At 37.1% G+C, this 16,484-nt stretch overlaps 4 protein-coding genes across 4 annotated transcripts; 3 read left to right on the top strand and 1 right to left on the bottom strand.

Moving 5' to 3' along the window:
• The first annotated feature begins 1,035 nt into the window (after nt 1-1,035).
• LOC113092551 (probable tubulin polyglutamylase TTLL2) lies at nt 1,036-3,943 on the top strand. Its single transcript, XM_026258156.1, has 2 exons — nt 1,036-1,124; nt 1,934-3,943. The coding sequence occupies exon 2, from the start codon at nt 1,985-1,987 to the stop codon at nt 3,707-3,709; it is 1,725 nt and encodes a 574-aa protein (XP_026113941.1). The 5' UTR covers nt 1,036-1,124; nt 1,934-1,984; the 3' UTR covers nt 3,710-3,943.
• Nucleotides 3,944-6,160: 2,217 nt separating this feature from the next.
• Nucleotides 6,161-7,526, top strand: LOC113092555 (probable tubulin polyglutamylase TTLL2; the record flags this gene model as incomplete). The annotated part of the gene is made up of 1 exon (XM_026258161.1): nt 6,161-7,526. A coding segment is annotated over one exon (1,128 nt), but the record flags the coding sequence as incomplete, so codon positions are not given.
• Nucleotides 7,527-8,940: 1,414 nt separating this feature from the next.
• On the bottom strand, nt 8,941-12,528 carry LOC113092553 (centromere protein J-like). Its single transcript, XM_026258159.1, has 8 exons — nt 12,456-12,528; nt 11,757-11,817; nt 11,577-11,650; nt 11,275-11,376; nt 11,055-11,192; nt 10,603-10,687; nt 9,228-9,348; nt 8,941-9,152 (listed from the first exon to the last, which is right to left on the bottom strand). The coding sequence occupies exons 3-8, from the start codon at nt 11,595-11,597 to the stop codon at nt 8,963-8,965; spliced, it is 657 nt and encodes a 218-aa protein (XP_026113944.1). The 5' UTR covers nt 11,598-11,650; nt 11,757-11,817; nt 12,456-12,528; the 3' UTR covers nt 8,941-8,962.
• Nucleotides 12,529-16,036: 3,508 nt separating this feature from the next.
• On the top strand, nt 16,037-16,477 carry LOC113092552 (hydroxycarboxylic acid receptor 2-like; the record flags this gene model as incomplete). The annotated part of the gene is made up of 1 exon (XM_026258158.1): nt 16,037-16,477. A coding segment is annotated over exon 1 (384 nt), but the record flags the coding sequence as incomplete, so codon positions are not given.
• Nucleotides 16,478-16,484: the final 7 nt, after the last annotated feature.

The following is a 16,484-nucleotide window of genomic DNA, read 5'->3' as shown; positions in this document are numbered from 1 at the left end:
ATAAACTTGCCTTGCCTTCCATGACACAATGTATATTCCAAAAGTCAGGGATTAAACCAGGAAATAAACCGTTTAATTTTAGGAAAAATGTGATGAAAGCATCTAAATTTAAAATAAAACCAGCAAAAATACAATGGGCTGATTACACAGTGAAATTATGATGAGTATTTTACATGACAAACCTTTTGTAACCATGACAGACATTAAATAATTTCCCAATATAATACTAACAGCTGGACTATCAGATTAGCTGTCTCTGTCTGCAACCTGCAATCTGCTATGAAGCCTGCAGTGCAGCCTAAAGTGTAGCATTAGGTTAAATTACTTAATTTCTTTGTGCTTTCTCCCTTATGGTAAATACACGTTGTATATATGACATGTAATGTTTTATTGTAAATAGGCCATTTATAAAGAATTTTACAGATCAATGCACTGCAGCCTTTATATTCCTTTTCGTTGTGACCAGTAGATGGCAGCATTCTCACTGATAGTAAACTGGTCCTTGCCAGTCTTACATTTTAGTAGGTGTATTTTGATCTCCAGTAGGTGGCAGTGTTTTCTTTTGGTCTATTAATGCCATTCATGAGGTCTACGATTCAACTTCCACTTCTGTGTGAATATGGTTAAAATGTTTACGATAACGTCTTCAATATTTGTCAAATAATAACATATTTAAAATAAAATGTCTTATAAAATACACTAAACTTTACAAAAAAAATTCCATAACAATCTTGAAGAGAGACAATGGTATTGAATTGAAGAATTGTTTATTTTCCCATTTCATCAGTGTAGCTATTATAGATTAAATTCAAATATCCCAGAGACATATTTAGACGGATACACTATATACAATATTAAAATAAATACATATTTTTTGTTCGATTGGCATATCGCTTTGGATTGTTTAACGTTTAAAACGCTGATTCACACGTAGTGACGTCACCTGCTCCGCCCGCGCAGGTAACGCTACTGTACTGTTGTCAGCAGCTCAAATGGCGCGCTTTTATTCAAAAGTTTCCTAGCAACGAAAGATGACCAGAGCAGAGGACAAAAAAGGAGTCACAACTTGTCTGACAGGAACTCTGTGGAGGATCAACCAGGTAACATTAACAGAGCTCGGTCAGGTAAGAGTGATTATTGCAAATATTCTCTACAAAAACCAAAGAAGTGAACACTAGATAAAATAAAATTAGGTAAATTATATGAATTATATGATGACAAGGTTGTGCTTTATATCTTTTTTTAGAAACTGGGTGTAACGTTAATCGAAAATGCATTGCTTTTGACTCATAGAGTGCTATGACTGTATTTACATGCACAAGAATGATCTGGTTGGTATTAATCAGTCGATGAGTAAATGTATTATCATGATTGCCAAATCAATAGTCAATATTCCAGTTTATAGGAGCCTCTAGACTAGGTGTTGTCAATCTGGAGGCTACAAGGAAATACTAGCGGGTCCATTAAAAAGTTTAGGTGAAAACTATGTGGGAAAATGTATAAATAAATTGACAATAATAATAAAAAAATAAATAAGAATAATTATATTAAAATAAATAAATACAGTACAGTGCTATGAATAGAAAATGCAATAGAAAACAAAATAAAAAAAATTCACTGTATAAATAACAACTTTAAAAAAAAATTATGATGTGGGGGTCCTTCACATGAACATGATTATATTTTGATTATAGTTTTATCTAAACAGCTGGCATATGACTGTATCAATCCGTTATTATTATTATTTTATTACAAACTGTAAAAGAAATACTGCTGTGCATTGTATCCTAATGATTTATAATTAATAAGCTGTATTTATTACTAATTGATCAGCATAAGTAGCAGCAAATGCAAGCATTTCTAGTATTACCAGAAGAGAACAGCAGGATCCATTGGAAAATTAAACCAATGTGATTTCCCCTATTCCATGCAGAATTCAGAGAACTGACTCACATGATTTCTTGGAAGCACTTGGATCTTCTCCATGGCTGAAAGGGAATGTGATTTTGCTCCCCTGGTGTTCAGACTACACGGAGGAGCTCCTCAGGTGGTACGTGAGGTGCTGTTGGAGCGTGGCTGGGATGAGTATGATGAAGAGGAGCAGGAGGAAGGAGACTGGAACCTCTATTGGAGAAGCTCTGGCTTCCGAAAGTCTGACTATGAAAACATCCTGCCCTGGCAGAGACTGAACCACCATCCCAAAATGAGCCAGATTACACGCAAAGATTGTCTGGCACGACACATGAGAAGAATGAAGATCGCTTTCGGCACAGGCCTGTATGACTTCAGCCCTGCTGCTTTCATATTGCCAAACGAATACACAAAGTTTCTAGGGGTGTACACTAGGAATCGCATGACTGATAGAGGGAAGTCCCGTTACTGGATTTGTAAGCCAGTTGACCTGTCAAGAGGAAGAGGTATATTTCTGTTTGAAGACATCAAGGACTTGGTCTACGACTCTTCGGCAATCGTGCAGAGGTACATCAGCAACCCGCTTCTCATTTCAGGCTACAAGTTTGATCTACGCATTTACGTTTGCGTAAAAAGCTTCTCCCCTCTTGTGATTTACATGCATCAGGAAGGCCTAGTGCGTTTCGCCACCGAAAAATACACCCTTGCTTCTTTAGACAGCCTGTACTCTCATTTGACAAATACCAGCATTAATAAGTTTGGAATGTGCTACGCCATGGACAAAGAGCGGGTAGGCAGAGGATGCAAGTGGACCATGAGCAGATTCCGTAGTTTTCTACACAAACAAGATATTAACGAACTTCTGCTCTGGCACAGGATTAGCAATATTGTTACGTTGACTCTGCTCACAGCCGTTCCTTGCATTCCCTCCAGCCCCAACTGTCTGGAACTGTTGGGGTTTGATATCCTCATCGACGCCAGCTACAAACCGTGGCTTCTAGAGGTCAACCACAGTCCGGCGCTAACATTGGACTGCCCTGCCGATGTAACGGTCAAGAAAGGGCTGATCAATGATATCATCGACCTGATGAACTACAGGATGGTTGATAGCTTCAGACAGAAGGGATACTGCAGGAAGAGAACAGGTAGACGCTATTTACGGCCAAACATTTCTCAAGGGTTTTTGTTGCCCAAGATTTTGCACGCACCTCCATCAGGCAACAAAAGCTGGAATCAGTCTGTCTCAGGCTCTTCAAGTTCTGAAGATACTAGAAATAACACCGGTTATGCGACTTGCCCCGTTCACCCCAATTCAAAATCCATTGGACATGAAAAGGATCCACAGAAGTTTGAGGAAATCAACAACGAGCTGGGATCCGATGACCTAAAACTCACAACATTAAACAGCACCAGGAAATTGCACAGAAATGCACCATCTACCGTGTGCAAGTTACCATCTCTTCGCTTACATAAACTCAAGGCTCCAGCCGTCCCGTGGAACCGCGTGACTCAGGACAGAGGTGTCCCTCCTTGTCGTGTTGGCGACTTCATACTTACATTTCCCTTTAATCAGGCTACGTGGAAAGCCTGTCAGGACCAAGCAGATGTTAAGGCTATTGTGAACGAGGTTCATAAACTCACAAACCGACTGGTGTCCTCCTTTAATGAAAAAGAAAGGACGAAGATGGAAAGCAGTCAGAGCATTGGTATCAGTGACAAATTTGAGCCTCTGCTTTGGGGGCCGAAAGATCCCCCTCTTCTCAGCAAATGCTGCTCCTTAAATTCAGAAGTCAAGTAAAATGGTTCAAGCTGATCTAATTTTTCACAGTTTATAATTTCTTACAACACAACATAACACAAGAGGAGGAAACTGGGAAGAGCACATATAGTATATAGTAATTGAACATAAAATAATGGATTTTTACCAAGTCAGAATTTACTTTTTGCCTCAAACTATTGCATCAGATATCTTTGACGTGTTACCACTGACGATCCATGTCAATTAAATTCACATGTGTAAATAAAGTGTATATGTGTATGCATGTTACATAGACTACTGTTAAAAAGTTTGTGGTCATCATTATCTGTTAATGTTTATTTTTAAGAAGTCTCTTATGCTCATCAAGGCTGCATTTATTTGCACGAAATCACAGTAAATAATGTGAAATATTACAATTTTAAATAACCATTTCCAATTTTTATATATTATAAAAAAAAAATTATGCATATAATTTATTCATGTAATGGTAAAGCTGAATGTACAGCAGTCATGACTTTAGTCTTCAGTGTCACATGATCTTTCAGAAATTATTCTAATATTCTGATTTGTTGCTCCAGAATAATTTCCTCTTATTGTTAAATGTTTTTGTGCTGCTATATTTTTCTATATTTTGTGGAAATATGATTTTTTTTAATCCTTTGAGATCCTTTTATCCTAAAGAAATTTTGAAACAGAAACCTTTTGCAACATTATAAATATCTTTATTGTCACTTTAATTCAATTTAATGCATGCTTGTTTATTAAAAGTATCAATTTCTTTAAAAACAAAAACAAACATCCTGACCCCAAACTTTTGAATAGTAATGTTCATTTCATGTTCATATACTAAGGTCAGACAAAAACATCTACAACCACAAAACATAGCACCAAGACAGATAAGCTGACACATATTTTAACATTTTAATAAACGTAAAAAAAAGTATTTTAAAGGCATAACAGGAAAAATACATAACCTAGAAATGAAACTAAGGTTAAAAATCCTCCCTTTGAAAACAACAGTAAATGGACACAGGTTTAAACCTTCTCTAAGTGCCAATTTCTATAATATTGAAAAGTAACATGACGATATTTGATTAAATTGATGTATTATTCAATAATAATGTATGGCTTATTGTAAATAAAATAAAGACCAAAAATGACATAAACTGTTCCTACAGTCCCCAAACTGTTCCTACAGTGGGGTTAAAGTTAACAATGTTACCAGCTCTTCTTTACTATTTCAGGAATGTTCCTCTACTGAAACTAGAGTGTTTTAATGTAATACAAGGTCAGCGCTAGTTCAGAGGGTAACAAGTCTACACCTGCATGCTGTATCAAATGTGTTCATGCTGAGAGAAACTTAGAAATACAAGACGCCTGCTGTCAGTACATGTAAAAATAAACTGGCTTAGTTCATCCGATTATCATAAAGTTTATTGATATCTTTAGTTAAAAAAAAGGTTTAGATGATTTTAGCCAGTTGAAATCATAATAAAGAATATTCAACAAATTGCATTAATGCTTCCTGATTATGGCTTCAGTAGAGTTTTGTCTATAGTACTCACCATAAATAAAATGCAAAACAGCACCTGAAACTCCAAAAAAGTATTTTTTCAATATGTGGTAAGGGAAAGATGCTAATCGATAGTTACTATAAATTCTGTCAATAAAAAAACAACAATAAATAAATAACATGAAAATGGTTTTTAGAAGTTCATTTTTTGTCCATTATAATGATGCCTTCATTGTTCTTAATGCGAACTCTCCCAGATGAGAACTTTGTTTCTTGCCTCCCATTCGTGTAGAGTGTTTTAACCGTTCCATCCGGGTACATCCTTCGCTTGTACTGTGAAGTATGAATCTCTCTCTGCCCATTAGCAAACTCCACCACCTTTTCCCCATGTCTGTGGAAATGGTGAGTAATGGAGTAAATCAGAAGAAGAAAAGAAACAAACAGGAAAGGCACACATTAATCTTACTGTGATATCTTGACAACGGTCCCATCTGGAAAAATGCTCTCATCTCGACCATCAGAGTGGAGAATCTTAACTGTGCCATCTGGGAAGGATATTTCCCTTGTACCATCAGGATGATGTTTTTCTAGGAAAAAGTAACATTTAAAAAGACAATGAAGCGTTCTGTAGAAGTAAATTTCACAAATAATTACAAAGAAAGCTTTACAAAGAAAGCAAGTAACATGCTATAATGATCTATTGCCGCGTTTCCACCGAAATTACCCGGAACATTTGTACCAGGAACTTTTTTTCCCAGGAACTTTTTTCCCCCCAGACCCCTTGCTTTCTGCGTTTCCACCACGGTGTAAAGTACCGGGTAGATTAGGCAAATAGACTGGTGACGTAGGTCTGCGCGTGTTTCTCAATACAAAGTACCGCTGATTTAAAAAAAAAAAAAAAAAAAAAAGGTACGCTGATTTTGGACGTGCATCATTGGTAGTTAGTTCCATAGACATGGTTAGTTCTGACTTCGTGCATTCGACTGGGGAGTGCCACCAAAAAATACACCCTTGCTTCTTTAGACAGCCTGTACTCTCATTTGACAAATACCAGCATTAATAAGTTTGGAATGTGCTACGCCATGGACAAAGAGCGGGTAGGCAGAGGATGCAAGTGGACCATGAGCAGATTCCGTAGTTTTCTTCACAAACAAGATATTAACGAACTTCTGCTCTGGCACAGGATTAGCAATATTGTTACGCTGACTCTGCTCACAGCCGTTCCTTGCATTCCCTCCAGCCCCAACTGTCTGGAACTGTTGGGGTTTGATATCCTCATCGACGCCAGCTACAAACCGTGGCTTCTAGAGGTCAACCACAGTCCGGCGCTAACATTGGACTGCCCTGCCGATGTAACGGTCAAGAAAGGGCTGATCAATGATATCATCGACCTGATGAACTACAGGATGGTTGATAGCTTCAGACAGAAGGGATACTGCAGGAAGAGAATGGTTAGACGCTATTTACGGCCAAAAATTTCTCAAGGGTTTTTGTTGCCCAAGATTTTGCACGCACCTCCATCAGGCAACAAAAGCTGGAATCAGTCTGTCTCAGGCTCTTCAAGTTCTGAAGATACTAGAAATAACACCGGTTATGCGACTTGCCCCGTTCACCCCAATTCAAAATCCATTGGACATGAAAAGGATCCACAGAAGTTTGAGGAAATCAACAACGAGCTGGGATCCGATGACCTAAAACTCACAACATTAAACAGCACCAGGAAATTGCACAGAAATGCACCATCTACCGTGTGCAAGTTACCATCTCTTCGCTTACATAAACTCAAGGCTCCAGCCGTCCCGTGGAACCGCGTGACTCAGGACAGAGGTGTCCCTCCTTGTCGTGTTGGCGACTTCATACTTACATTTCCCTTTAATCAGGCTACGTGGAAAGCCTGTCAGGACCAAGCAGATGTTAAGGCTATTGTGAACGAGGTTCATAAACTCACAAACCGACTGGTGTCCTCCTTTAATGAAAAAGAAAGGACGAAGATGGAAAGCAGTCAGAGCATTGGTATCAGTGACAAATTTGAGCCTCTGCTTTGGGGGCCGAAAGATCCCCCTCTTCTCAGCAAATGCTGCTCCTTAAATTCAGAAGTCAAGTAAAATGGTTCAAGCTGATCTAATTTTTCACAGTTTATAATTTCTTACAACACAACATAACACAAGAGGAGGAAACTGGGAAGAGCACATATAGTATATAGTAATTGAACATAAAATAATGGATTTTTACCAAGTCAGAATTTACTTTTTGCCTCAAACTATTGCATCAGATATCTTTGACGTGTTACCACTGACGATCCATGTCAATTAAATTCACATGTGTAAATAAAGTGTATATGTGTATGCATGTTACATAGACTACTGTTAAAAAGTTTGTGGTCATCATTATCTGTTAATGTTTATTTTTAAGAAGTCTCTTATGCTCATCAAGGCTGCATTTATTTGCACGAAATCACAGTAAATAATGTGAAATATTACAATTTTAAATAACCATTTCCAATTTTTATATATTATAAAAAAAAAATTATGCATATAATTTATTCATGTAATGGTAAAGCTGAATGTACAGCAGTCATGACTTTAGTCTTCAGTGTCACATGATCTTTCAGAAATTATTCTAATATTCTGATTTGTTGCTCCAGAATAATTTCCTCTTATTGTTAAATGTTTTTGTGCTGCTATATTTTTCTATATTTTGTGGAAATATGATTTTTTTTAATCCTTTGAGATCCTTTTATCCTAAAGAAATTTTGAAACAGAAACCTTTTGCAACATTATAAATATCTTTATTGTCACTTTAATTCAATTTAATGCATGCTTGTTTATTAAAAGTATCAATTTCTTTAAAAACAAAAACAAACATCCTGACCCCAAACTTTTGAATAGTAATGTTCATTTCATGTTCATATACTAAGGTCAGACAAAAACATCTACAACCACAAAACATAGCACCAAGACAGATAAGCTGACACATATTTTAACATTTTAATAAACGTAAAAAAAAGTATTTTAAAGGCATAACAGGAAAAATACATAACCTAGAAATGAAACTAAGGTTAAAAATCCTCCCTTTGAAAACAACAGTAAATGGACACAGGTTTAAACCTTCTCTAAGTGCCAATTTCTATAATATTGAAAAGTAACATGACGATATTTGATTAAATTGATGTATTATTCAATAATAATGTATGGCTTATTGTAAATAAAATAAAGACCAAAAATGACATAAACTGTTCCTACAGTCCCCAAACTGTTCCTACAGTGGGGTTAAAGTTAACAATGTTACCAGCTCTTCTTTACTATTTCAGGAATGTTCCTCTACTGAAACCAGAGTGTTTTAATGTAATACAAGGTCAGCGCTAGTTCAGAGGGTAACAAGTCTACACCTGCATGCTGTATCAAATGTGTTCATGCTGAGAGAAACTTAGAAATACAAGACGCCTGCTGTCAGTACATGTAAAAATAAACTGGCTTAGTTCATCCGATTATCATAAAGTTTATTGATATCTTTAGTTAAAAAAAAGGTTTAGATGATTTTAGCCAGTTGAAATCATAATAAAGAATATTCAACAAATTGCATTAATGCTTCCTGATTATGGCTTCAGTAGAGTTTTGTCTATAGTACTCACCATAAATAAAATGCAAAACAGCACCTGAAACTCCAAAAAAGTATTTTTTCAATATGTGGTAAGGGAAAGATGCTAATCGATAGTTACTATAAATTCTGTCAATAAAAAACAACAATAAATAAATAACATGAAAATGGTTTTTAGAAGTTCATTTTTTGTCCATTATAATGATGCCTTCATTGTTCTTAATGCGAACTCTCCCAGATGAGAACTTTGTTTCTTGCCTCCCATTCGTGTAGAGTGTTTTAACCGTTCCATCCGGGTACATCCTTCGCTTGTACTGTGAAGTATGAATCTCTCTCTGCCCATTAGCAAACTCCACCACCTTTTCCCCATGTCTGTGGAAATGGTGAGTAATGGAGTAAATCAGAAGAAGAAAAGAAACAAACAGGAAAGGCACACATTAATCTTACTGTGATATCTTGACAACGGTCCCATCTGGAAAAATGCTCTCATCTCGACCATCAGAGTGGAGAATCTTAACTGTGCCATCTGGGAAGGATATTTCCCTTGTACCATCAGGATGATGTTTTTCTAGGAAAAAGTAACATTTAAAAAGACAATGAAGCGTTCTGTAGAAGTAAATTTCACAAATAATTACAAAGAAAGCTTTACAAAGAAAGCAAGTAACATGCTATAATGATCTATTGCCGCGTTTCCACCGAAATTACCCGGAACATTTGTACCAGGAACTTTTTTTCCCAGGAACTTTTTTCCCCCCAGACCCCTTGCTTTCTGCGTTTCCACCACGGTGTAAAGTACCGGGTAGATTAGGCAAATAGACTGGTGACGTAGGTCTGCGCGTGTTTCTCAATACAAAGTACCGCTGATTTAAAAAAAAAAAAAAAAAAGGTAGGCTGATTTTGGACGTGCATCATTGGTAGTTAGTTCCATAGACATGGTTAGTTCTGACTTCGTGCATTCGACTGAGGAGTGTGATGTCAGCGACTAAGCGAATCCTGTAATTTTCCTCTCTGTATATTTACAATAAAACGAAATAGGATATAAAATACCACTGCCTCCTTTGGTTTCATTTAAGCATAATAACAGCTGCAGAAATGTACTTAGTTCAGGGATATGTGTATATGCAGCCATTACAATGAAACGAAATATTATATTTATAATATTATATTATGATATTTTATTTTCATTTTAACATATAGATAAATTGAATACAGACCAAAGAAAACCTGTTAGATTTACCCCGCAGCTGAATTATGTTATGTTTAACCACTAAAGAGACATCAGAGCCAGCGGCACATATCAGAAGATCTGTCCGAGATGAGGCTGCTCTCTGCGGATACATGAGGACTGAGCTTCCGCTGATCGAGTGGAGCTTACCTTCTCTGAGATCGGCGAAACACATTTTTAAAAAGGCACTGTCTTTATAAATAAACCACAGATTTGAGTTTTAAACAACTACATTCTCGCCTGAAATACTTTTAAAATTACATTTCATGACACAATAACAGTAATATTTTGAAAATGTTGATTCGAATAAATGGTGGTTGAACTCAACCAATGCTGCGTGAACTCAACCAATCAGAATGTTTAGCGCCAAAGTCCCGCCCCCGAAAGTTCCGGAACTTTGAAAAAGTACCACCTCGCCAGCAGGGACTTTCTGAGGGGCATTTTTTTACCCGGAACTTTATTTAGTTCCTGGTTCCTGCGGTGGAAACACACCAAGTACCAGGCCAAAGTCCCTAGTTCCTGGGTAAAGTTCCTGCGGTGGAAACGCTGCTTATGTTTAATGTAGAACTTGGCATGTCTTTGCATTATTTTTCTGACCTCTCTGGTTGTTTGGAAACTGTACAACCTCCAATCCAGATGGATAGGTTGAGTGTGTTGTCTGAGCATCACAATGGTAGTAAATCTAAATGTAAAGTGGTCAAATTGTTAACTGTGAAATTTAAGAGTTTCATTGTTAATTGAACCCTCAGGTTGTGTATTTGTCATATAGAAACTGTAACCAAAACCAAAATATAAAATGAAATAAAAAAAACTGTAATCATCCTGATCTGAAGACTTATTTAAAGAATACAAATGCAGGAACAGACAAAACAGTGTGACGCACTTGTAGAATTGTGAGACAAAAATCAAAGGCTTGGACCTGTAGTCACATGTTTGCTGTGTCCTCGTGGATAACCATAAAGTAATTACAGAATTTTGATATGTTGCAATGCACCAGTAACTGTGGGAACAGACGTGACAAGACTTCCTCAGTCACTCATGATACACACCACTGTCCCGTCAGCCAGCATGCGTTTAACATCGCCATTGAAGAACGTAACAGTGACTGACTTGTCAACACCGATCTCTTTCTTCGTTCCATTGCGGAATGTGATCACACGACATCCATTCCAAAAAAGACGCTCTACCTAATGAAAAGTAGAGCATTTTGAAAAAGTAATGCAAGCTTTGTGTAGTATAAAATTTCAAATCGCAAAACCCCTTCATTACCCTTCCATCCGGATAGCAGGTTTCCTCACGTACGTTGTTTTTTTTGGCCTGCGATGCCATTTGAGTATCATTGCAGTCAGTATGATGATAAAACAAACTTCCCTGTAAACAAAAGTGTCATTATGAAACTATGATGCGTTGTACATTTCATCACAGAAACTGGGGTCAGACTATTCTGTCATAATGAGTGATGCAATGGAATAAAAACACTGTACAACTGTCAACTTTATGTTCTAATTCTGTGTGTTCTGATATTGGCTGACTGCATCAGGTGAACTATCCCTTAAGAGTAGTTTAAATACCTTTCCGCCTTGTGTAATCATGGCATTGTTCAGTGGAGTGTCAATAGAAAGTGCAGGATCCTTTCCTTTTTGGACTAGCATAACACACAAGACATGGCAAGTTGTACACTGTACATCTAATATGTGATGACAACTTGTATGTTGGTTTATAGGAGATGAAGCATGAGAGGAAATACTTACTCAAAGAGTTGTCTGTGCATTCTGTTAGCTTATTAGCTTTGGGAACAGAACGTCTATTTGCCTGGCCATTCAAGGAGGAGAGAAACAAGAGGCTTTCAATAAAATGAAAAGGTATCACTGCACAAAAATGTATCAGTATTTCTGTTCTGTTTTCCAGTACAAATATCTGGATTTTTTTTTTTTAATAAATCTTACAAAAGTTTATGCTTAAAACAAGAACATGTTTACAACAAAAGTACTGATTAAGTAATTACTTAAGTGGGTCAATAAAAGATTGAATAAGAAAGTGATGCTATACACTGGTCTGGCTAAATGCGCCATTTATATTGAATAGCTCTATGTGTTAATAAATTATAAACGGCAAACAATTACAATATAAAAATCAGGATGTAACACTTACTCTGTATGAAATGGAGATGGGTAGATACATTACCCATGAATGAATTAATTATAAAGAACCGAGTCAATTATCTGACACTGGGCTTTGAGAGGCACCATGAATTATTTCTGACGAGCTTAAAGGCACTCGAGAACATATTACACACCTCGACGGGTTTACAGGAAATGAGTTTAGCTCAACTAGTTGAATGGGTCCTTACCTAACAAATAACTTAAAATAAAAAAGTACACATTTACTTTAAAGCTCTAAAAATATATTTAGCAGATCGAAAAGCAGTTTAATGATGTTAGCATACTAACATTGTCCTGTTGCGTCCTATGGATGGAGGGTTTGTTAAAGGCAGGAGTTGCGCTCCTTATATGAGTCCTCTGTGGTTCCTCTCTTCTCTTCTCAAACTGAAGTACAACACAGTATTAAAAACCACAAAGTGTTTTAACAGATTAAAATCACATACAAAAAAAAAATGTGAACACTGTATTTGAGTAAAGATCAAAACCTGCAATATGTAATGTTCCCTCCATTTTTTATATTGAACAATTCAAATTTGTTGATTACATTTCCATTTAAAATATGTTTCTATAAATTTTAGTGGAAATCTAGTGTTTTAAATGAGCTCTCACAGTGTTGTTATGATCCAGCCTGAAGAGCTGAGGAGCCAGCACTCTGGAACGATCTCTTGTTCAGATTGAGCCTGGTGTGAAGCTCCTGGTTCTCTCGGGTGAGCGCTTCAACGCGGCTCTGGAGGAGACTGTGGGCCTGTGACCAGTGAGACTCCCTTACCATCAACTTCTGCTTCAGAGATGAGATCTGCTGTCTCAGCTCCTGTATGCACAGTGATTTAAATATATTAAGTATTTTCTGGATGTGAATCCCCATTTTAAGTACTTGGATGTAAGTATAAGTATAAGTAAATATAAGTTTTTTTTTTTCTCTTCTGGTTCATTAACTGCTTCTGTGGGAAGAATGAGGTGGACAGAATTTAATAACCATTGCACAAAAGGTGTTTTAAAGTGTAAAAAAGTTATTTAGATTATTCAAATGTTCTTCACTCTAAGAACTGTTCAGCGAAACAGTTCCAAAAATCATTCTTGCATGGAATTGCTGTGAAAATAAACTTTTTGGAACCATAAAGTGGTGATTCTATACACTATGCAGGCGTGATGTGAAAAAGAAGAGAATTCAGTCTAAATGTGTTGTTGATTCTACCTGAGGTTCGTGAAGTTCTTTCTTAAAGCCAGAGCAAAGGTCTGCAGCCATTCTCACCATTAAAACCACGCTCTCCCATCTCTTCCTAATCAAATTCATGAATATGTTAAAAACAGTGATACTTGAGCTTGAGGGCTAGTTTCTTTTCAAATAACAAAATGACAAAACAAAAAAACAATGAAATCATCTTTCTACAAAACCTGATTGGAGTACGTGGTTGCTCTAGTGCCATGCCATGAGTGGTGTCTTCTGGATTAACCCTTGTCTTTTGGGAACATCTTTGTGAGGGGTTCAGGAACAGAAGGTTGTCTAAAGTCACTGTCAGTCCCCTCTCTTCTGTTTTTTGAAGTAGTTAGCCATAGACCCCTGTAAGCTCTTGAGTTCAGAATCGCTGCTGAAGCTTGAGGAGCCTGGACGTAGGAGTAGAAGTGCACTGTCCTTCATTGAATCGAGTCTCACTCGGGGCATCACTAGCGTAGTCTCCGTCTGACAAATCCAAACTCTGATCTTTGTGGTCTATGTGCCCTTGAGAGGTAATGAAGTAACGGCCGCTGAGACTGAGAGCTGGGTCCGTCCTCGACTGGTAGTGCTGTCGCGGGAATCGCTAAGAGCCAGTGACTCCATCACCTCGTCAGTTAGACTGACTTCTTTAGATGTATATCCACTCTGGCTGTAGTTTGTAGCTAGAGCATTTTTCTCAGAAATTTTAACAATGTGGTCATTAATTTTTTTAAAACCAACACTTTTTCTACTTTGTGCCAGAGCAGATCCACTTGACTTGCTTCCATTGGTTTTCCCCACGACTCCTACACTGTGCTTACTTTTAAGTGAGACTGCATTGTCATCAGCAGTCAAAGCTTTGAATTGCTCTTTATTGTTTGATGATAAATAATCATCTTGTAGAAAAACGGTCTTCTTTTGAGAGTTTTCCAGGCCCGATTTTTGGTCTCTGAGGTTTCCTACACCCTTCAGTCCAGGACTGCTCCTATTTGACATCTCCTTCTGATGAAATTCAGTGAGACATAGCGTCTGCTGCCTGAACTTCATGTTCAGCATTTGTGGACTAACAGAGCGTCTCCTCTGGAGTCTTTGGGAGCAGTCCTTACCCTTTGAAATTCTGGATGCCCCTTCTCCTTTACGAAGGAAATTCTTCTTCTCTGCTTCCCCGGTTTGTGTATTAGTCTGTAAAATAGAGAGGACATTGTTTAGAACACACTTTAACTGTGTGAGTTACTTTCTGAATGCTGCTCATACCTGATGCTGGTGTTGGAGAATAGCTAGGTCTGTTTTGAGATGTTCTTCAACAAAATCTTCAAATGTTTTTTGCTCTTCTCTCAGTCCTGGTCTAATAGGCCTGTGTTTAAAATATAGAATTTTTATTAAACAGTGAAGCTTATCTTGTTTACACTACTGTTCAAACGTTTGTGGTCTGCAAGATATTAATATTTTTGAAAGAAGTCTCTTAAACTCATGGAAGCTGCATTTATTTGGTCAAAATGCAGTAAAACGGTAGCCTACTGTTTTAGGCTAATATTTAAAATATATTTTAATATATATATTTTTTAAATATGTGTGTATTATATTTACAATTTAAAATGTAATTAATTCTTGTGATTACAAAGCAGAATTTTAATATATACCGGTGTGTGTGTGTGTGTGTGTGTGTGTGTGTGTGTGTATATATATATATATATATATATATATATATATATAGATAGATAGATAGATAGATAGATAGATAGATAGATAGATAGATAGATAGATAGATAGAGATACAGTAAAGGCTATGACAACAACTTCCAAGATGCATCATCAAGAGTCTCAATATATCTTTTTCATAAATATATTTTTGCAATATATAATACCTTTCCTCTGGGTTTGGTGGGAAACTTTGCCTCGATCCAAAAGGACTATGAGGACAGTCTTCTTGTGCAGGTTCTGAAGACTCTTCTTTAATAGGAGACAAGTGTCTGAGCTCTGCTGATGGTGCAACATCTGCAATACAAACCGAAATCTCATTTAATAGTATTACCTACCATATTTGAGCTAACCTGAACTGTTGTTATGAAATGTTATGCAATACGCTTTTCCAACATTATGCAAGATATAGTCCTAAAACTATATCAGGACAGGTCATGTCCTTTTGCTAGAAAGGCAATACTTGCCCCTCAGCTAATTTTCTGCACAAAACCCCTGTCGACTCAGATCTGTTTGGACAAGCCACTAAATAGTCCTACTATACAAACTAAGGTGTTTCAGACAGAAGATCAATAACCGTCAAATCTTTTCATATACACATGTTATAACTTGCACAGTGAAGTCAACACACCCTACTCTTGTACTTCTACAATATACTCTGTTCTTATGAGAAACGATATTTGTAAATACATAAGACTATGTCTTTAGCTACTTTTTTAAAAGTGTGCATTAGCTTTGTCCATTGAGTCAGCCTTCCTGACACTTGATTTTATCAGTGACGCTCTATAAAAGATTTACATATAAACATTAGTTGTCTTTGAGGACAGCCCTTTCTTGTCTTTATCACGGCAGTTCGTGAGATCAGGCTTTTACTGTAACCTCTCAACAAGTAGAGACTTGAAAGCTCCAGCAGAGGAGGTGCTTTGCCTTTAAGTCCGAGCAGCGTTTAAATGCTCTGCTTTGGTAGAACAGACGTTCACAGCTGTGTTCGTCTACTTACATAAGGAATCATTTTGGATCAAAATTGGGGAATATGGACACCTCAAGCTTGGACAACGACACAGACAAAATCTGTCAGGAAAACATCGACCATAACCGAGCGCTGTATATTTTCTACTCTTCTGTGGTAGTGCTGGAGTTGATCTTGGGTCTTCTGCTGAATGTTACAGTTATCCACCTCTTCATCTTCAAGCTCAAGTTCTGGAAATCTAAGACCATTGACATTTTCTTGTTCAATCTGGTCCTGGCTGATATTTTGTTGCTGATTGGATTGCCCGTAAAGGCTTATAACTTTCAGCAATGCAGTGAACACAAGGTAGTGTGCAAAGTACAGCTCTTTCTACAGTTTCTCAACCGAGGAGCCAGCATCGCCTTCCTGACGGTCATCTCCATTTATCGATATTATAGCGTGGTCCATCCTGGGA

This window comes from Carassius auratus, unplaced genomic scaffold (assembly GCF_003368295.1).
Source record: "Carassius auratus strain Wakin unplaced genomic scaffold, ASM336829v1 scaf_tig00214656, whole genome shotgun sequence".
NCBI classification, from domain to species: Eukaryota; Metazoa; Chordata; class Actinopteri; order Cypriniformes; family Cyprinidae; genus Carassius; species Carassius auratus.
Note: the sequence above shows the minus strand (reverse complement) of the source record. Positions and strands in the feature narration are given on the sequence as shown.